Source organism: Cynoglossus semilaevis, chromosome 8 (assembly GCF_000523025.1).
Source record: "Cynoglossus semilaevis isolate Cse_v1.0 chromosome 8, Cse_v1.0, whole genome shotgun sequence".
In the NCBI taxonomy this organism is placed as follows: Eukaryota; Metazoa; Chordata; class Actinopteri; order Pleuronectiformes; family Cynoglossidae; genus Cynoglossus; species Cynoglossus semilaevis.
Window position 1 is genome coordinate 9,788,825 of NC_024314.1, and position 6,414 is coordinate 9,795,238.

The window sequence follows — 6,414 nt, forward strand, 5'->3', positions numbered from 1 at the left end:
ATATATACATATATATACATATATATATACATATATACATATATATACATATATACACATATATATGTATATATATATACATATATTATATATATATATATTACTCATAGTTGGGCTACAAATATAACCACGTTTTTGTTGTTGTTGTTTTTGTTTTGTTTTCTTTTTTTTCCCCCATCTGTGTTTAGTATCATTGCGAAACTTTTGGCCAGGCGCAGGACACGCCCTCATCTCCACTCTCCTCTGGTATAAAGAACACTGACGCTGACCCGTTTGCCTCCAGAAGCGCCGAAGAAAGAACATCAGCAGAAGAACGTGCCCTAAATGAGGAAAAAAAAAAAACCCAGACTGGACCATTAAAAATTACTAATATTCACAAGTTGACACAATGCTGCATTCCAAGGGACCCTCTGCAGTCGAAAGGCAGCAGTTGCAGGAGCTGAACAACAGGCTGACCCAGTATCTGCTAAGAACGCAGCAGCTGGAGCGAGAGAACGCGCGGCTCGTGGCACAGGTCAGCACCATGAGGCAGGAGCGGGCGGCCCAGTACGTGGATGAGATGCGAGACCTCAGGGGGAGGCTGGAGCAGCTGCGTTTCGAGAAGTCCCAGGCTGAGATGGAGAGGGAAGGGCTGAGGAGGGAGCTGCAGAGGGTCCAAAGCGCGTGCAGCGACCACAGCGAGGTCCAGCGGAACGTGAGCGGCCAGCTGCGGGGACAAGGAAAGGGTCTTCGGCTTTCCCACAGGACCAACAGTGAGCTGCAGCGGCGTTTACTGCAGCTCCAAGGTGAGTACACATCTATGGAGGACGCGCACAGGCGATGCATTCAGGAGGCCTGGCATCATCTGGACGTCGAAGTCACCGTCAACATCTCAAAGAACTACCGCGGGGCCCCGGGGGACTTCAAGGGAGAGGTGCAAGAGTGCGTCCGCAGTAAGTTCGAGGGCTGGATAAAGAACTTTGACATGTACCAGCGGAGGATGAATGAACTGGACCAGGGCTTGGAAGAGGACCAGGCTTTGCGAAGTGTCTTGCAGGCGGAAAAGATAACGTACGCGTCGCTGATTGAACAATTGAACACAGAGGCGGAAAAACAGATGCTTCTGGAGGAGCAGCTGATGGCGATGCAGGAGAAGTCCCAGAGGGATTTGGTCGAATACCAGGTGAGACGAATGGAAGTGATGTATAAGACTTGCTCTGATTGGTCGAAATGATTTGCAGCCACTTCCACTGGACCAAATGTTCCCTTTTCACGTCACAGAGCGATAGTCTTGTGTACAGCGCTACGTCTCTATATCAGTGGTGTCAAACATACGGGCTGCGGGTCTAAAAGCGGTCCGCCAGGGTGTTCATTTACGGCCCGCTTGATTAAAAAAATTTGAAAATTGAAAATAAAAGAATACACAAAAATCATCAATCATCAAGTTTAGGATATTTTTTGTACATTTGTATTTCATTAAAAATTAAAAACATACTAATAATTTTAATAATAATAATAATGATAATGATAAATATCTAATACACTTTTAATTATTTGCATGAAAACAAAGGGGGAAAACACGTGATTTCACCCACTTCACATCTAATTCGTCGTATGCGGCCCCTGAACCAAAATTACCAAAATTCTCTACTCCACCCATGTCATCATTCCTGCACACTTTGCTACACCTCTCCTGTGCTCTGCTCATTTCTTTGGATGGCCAACTCTCGATACTTACAAGAAATCCCTGAGGTATAATAGTACTAGCACGTGTAGTAACGCAACAGGAAAAGATTGGGGCTGAAAACTTGTTGGTTCGCTGTTCTTTCACTCCTAGGGGATAATCGCGGAGCTGCAGCAGGAGAGGGACTTAATCGCCGACATTTTAGCCGAAAAGGTTGAAGAGCATCGGCACCTTCTACGAAACAAGATGGATCTGGGCATGGAGGTTGCTGCCTACAGGTGATTGATTACCTGTTTCATTAACTGCGTGTTTATTTTTGTCGTTCTTCACTTATATTCTCTCTGCAGTCAACTTGTTAGAACATTTGTCTAAACCTCCAAACAGTTGCTAAAAACTATAATGGAATAAATTATTCCAAGGAAGTCGCTCTCTTCCCGCCTCAGCTTTTTCCTGGCAGCCGGCGGCCTGTTTTTTTTTTTTTTTTTTTTTTTACTTTGAATAGTGAAAGCAGTGTTTGTAATGTCCATGACGTGTTTCCTGGCTGGCAAGCTTTTTAAAGGGGAATAAATGGGCAGTGTGGACAACTCAGCGGTCATTTAAAGGGCCAGTCATTTCAAAGGCAGGATTAGAGCAGCTAATTTGGTACTTTACTTACTTTTTTTTGCAGAAGCATGACAGAAAAAAGCTACGTACTATAAAGATCTATATCACAGAATATTCATTTGTTTTCATGATGATAATCAACAATCCGGCTCACAACTGATTCCGAAATACACATCCAATAATAATGTTAGATAAAAAATGTATTCATGCATGACGGTCACTACAGTGGACAGCTATGAAAATGTCATTTTCTATGATAAAGAATAGGTTTTGATGGCAGTGTTGCATATAAGCCTCTACAGTGGACGCCTGAGAATCACCCAACACTGCCATACAGTGGTCAGCCTTTGCAGCTGCAGAATAATTGTGTCAACATTCAAAAAGAAAATTTGGTGTATAAAAACAGAACCAAATCAGTTCTTATTTTTACGTCTAAAAACACATAAAAACACTTAGTAACATTTTTTTAACTCAGTATATCATGGGCCATGCATCAAATGGTTAATTTCTTTTTATTTGAGTGTCCAGCCCCCAAGGTGCCTGTCCTGGAGAATTCTGGAGAATCTGACACATTTCTTTGGTGATTCTTGTTCTATGCTCTATGCTAAACTGTGGTCCGGTCCTGGACTCATTCAGTGGGTATACAGTAGATGGCAGTAGATGGTGATCCTCACTAATAAGGTGTTGTGTTTTTGTTGATTCAGGGCTCTACTGGAAGGGGACAGAGTGAGACTACATGATTCTCAGAGCACGGTGATTCAACATCAAAGAGAAAGACTAGGTACTGTAGGAAAGAACACTGCTAGTTACAAGCAAAGTGATCGCAATAAAGTTTTGCAAGATTTGAAATAATAATGCTAACTCTCCTGTGCCTTAGATATGAAAATACCGGCTAAACCCGACCCGAGATCTCCTGTTCTAACCACACGAAACCAGATGAGGTTTACCGAGCCGGCAAGGAGCTTGACGAGATGTCATGTGCTTCACCCCAGTCCAGTCCAGTCCCCTCTACACCCCTCTACAAATACCTTTCCTGTATCAACTGGTCGTAGATCATGTCACCAGAGTCCTGACTCCAGAAAGGACATGATTTCATTTATGAAAGCCCGTGCAGCTGCTTCTTCACCCAATCCTATGACCGTAACCACCGCAGCCACTGCCAAAAATACGCCCACAGACGCGAGTCAAAGTGTACAGCTGACATCCGACGAGGCGGTGAAACCAAAACAGGACTTCAGGGAGCGTACCCAATCAGGTGCCATCCCATTTTCCCAGGCTGAGATGGAATCAGTAGAAGTGGTGTCACCACCGATAATGGGCCTAAATATGAAAATCACAGCAGAAACGTCAAAGCCTATACCAGAAGATTCCAACTATTTTGGGAAGAAACCCCAACTGGGTGATGACGCAGTTAATACGCATATTGAACTGGAGTCCAGGGAGGAAGAGGAAGTGTTGGATGTTGGCAAAGAATCAGCCCAGAACAGACTTCGGAGTGGGGGGGTAAAGATATTGCCACTAGAGGGCACTGAAGACATGGCAGCAAGGAGTATGACCGTTTACCCGTCTAGTCAGCCGCAAGGCACTGAAAACCGAAAGAAGAATGTGGAAGTCGGTGAAGATTTTGTGGACTCTCGTTGTGTTGGTGGAAGGGCGAAACAAATGTCCAGGTCATCTTCGAAGGAGCCTGCCTCAAAGTATTTTCAGACTGAGGAGGCCTCGTATGACACACACATGCAAACTGGCAATGACGACATACACATATACTATTCACCCGAAACAGATCCCTCCAAGATCGAATCGCTGTATGTACAAGATGTTTCTGGGGAAGGCGAATTTCCATACATCTTCCTGGATGATGAATCTGCCGAGTATTTCGTCTCCACACCAGATGATAGTCTTTCGCTGACGGAGGACGGTGAGGGATTTACTGCTTATGACCAATACGGCGCCAAAGATGATCTTCCTAACGTGAGGGACGAACGTGATGAAAGTGACTGCGACGAATATAAATTCATGTCAAGTTTTACAGAGAGTTCTCCCGAATGTGTTATCGAAGAGGAGGTTTGTGTTTCCCCGGTGGTGCAGAAGTCAGTGCTTGAAATCCTACGAGAAGGCTCACTGAAGCCCAAGGAACAGTTAAAGGGAGCTTTGGAGAAACTTCAAAGCTCACTTACTGGACCCCTGAAGGAGGAGTTAGAATTCCTCACCAAAGTGAGCGCTGAACATCCTGAGAATGTAGCGGTCAACATCAGAACACTGGAGCAGTCAGGCGACGACAAAACCATGACTATTGTAGCGGAGCTGAATTTTTCTCAAACTCTTGAAGACCCGAGTCTGCTGGATGAAGATGACGATCTGTCTGAGGAGCAAATAAACGCAGCGCTCACGATGTTCCATCAAAGAATCTGAAAAAGCCATGTCTTCAGCAGCTCCTGGGTTGCCAGTCTGAGTCGTCATCACAGCAGGAGCAAATCTGGGAGATTACCGCAAATGCCAGGAGAAAAAGGGAGGCTGCGATCCACCGGATAGCTAATAAAGTTTAGCATTAATATTTACACTTACATTATATCTAATATGGCTAATTGGGGTCATTTCTATGTTTATTTTCTAAATTTTGATTCCAAGTTTGTAATTGCTTACGTTCTATCTAATATGGCTAATTGGGGTAATTTTTTATGTTTATTTTCTAAATTTTGATTCCATTTATTTTTATCTTTCTTTTTTTCATTTTTATTGTCAGTATGGACAATTTTATGCATTCATTTATTCATATTTTTTTTTCCCCCTTTTTTCTACTGCTTGAATCCTGTTTGGTGTAACAGAGGACGTGGAACCGAGACTAGGGACTAAAGCATGGTTTGCCGGATGCCATGGACTGGACAAATTGTCAGAATTAGTGCCCCTGAGGGAGGCACGCTTGTAAAATGACCTGCCTCACCATTCGCTGCCTGACAGCATTGTCTTTTGAAAAGAAATGGAGTGAAATACAAAGCCTGAAAAGTACTTTTTGTATGTATTGTGGTACAGTATGTGTAAGTGTAAAAGAGAGAGAGAGAGGAGGACATAATGCAGCCTAGGAACGTAAGCTGAACCACGAGCTGTGAGTCACCAACTTAGTTTAGTTGTTATGTTGAAAAGCTAGGTTGAAAATAAGGTATGTATAACAACCATATTTTCCGGACTATAAGTCGCACCAGCCAAAAATGCATAATGAAAAAAAATAGTTTCTCCGGACTATAGGTCGCACAAGTCAGCTAGAGTGCCCTCTAGGGGCTGTCAGTGTGAAAATAAACAAACATGTGAAATTATGTATTTTAATATATAGATCGCACATGAGTATAAGTCGCAAACCCAGCCAAAGAATGAAAAAAAAAAGCGTCTTATAGTTTGGAAAATACGGTATATGCTTTGTTTCTCATTATAAAATAAATTCCTATATTTTAGCACTAATGCAAGCATGAAGGTCACTGGGTTGTACCCTCCTGGCATTCTTGTGTGGAGCTTGCCTGTCTTTGAAAATATTCTCTAAAATGGAATAAAAAACACCTTTAATACCTTTAGAATAGTGTTTAACAGTGCGCATAATGCAAATTTTGACATGACCTTAGTGGCTTTTGTGTCTCTGTGGGATTTATATGAAAATGATGCACAACGTTTGGGATTAAAGCATGCTCTGTAATGACACTGGACTTATATTTTTTTGAAATTTTTGTCTCAGACACTTTATAAACAAGAAAAATAAATCACTACAGAGTAACTGTTGCAATTCAAATATATAAGACAGCATAGGTGAAATAACCCTTTTTTGTAACAAGGGCCAGTAGGTCGGGACTGGCTGTTACGGGTGGACCGGTGGCTACACGCTGATCACTGAGACGGATTATCTTCAAATGACCGTCTTCTTTTCAATTTAAGTAAATTATGAACTCTAAGCTCAACTTAACTTTTCATGACATGTCGTAAACAGGGACACTTATCGCCTCAGCAACGACAGCCTGCGGCATGCTGGGGAACAAAAGAAGGCACTGGATGGATATCTGTATCGGCCGGTACAGCAATCCAAGCTATATATATATATACATATATACATATATGTATATATATACACAAATATATATATATACATATATATACATACATATATA

At 42.5% G+C, this 6,414-nt stretch overlaps 2 protein-coding genes across 3 annotated transcripts in view; one reads left to right on the plus strand and one right to left on the minus strand.

Annotated features, from left to right (window-relative positions):
- The window catches only part of LOC103381985 (cadherin-related family member 5-like), a 52,914-nt gene that overhangs the window by 11,583 nt on the left and 34,917 nt on the right, over positions 1–6,414 (minus strand). The window lies entirely within an intron of this gene.
- synm (synemin, intermediate filament protein) lies at positions 136–4,886 on the plus strand. The gene is made up of 4 exons (XM_008314617.3): positions 136–1,162; positions 1,817–1,941; positions 2,971–3,047; positions 3,144–4,886. The coding sequence occupies exons 1-4, from the start codon at positions 389–391 to the stop codon at positions 4,676–4,678; spliced, it is 2,511 nt and encodes an 836-aa protein (XP_008312839.1). The 5' UTR covers positions 136–388; the 3' UTR covers positions 4,679–4,886.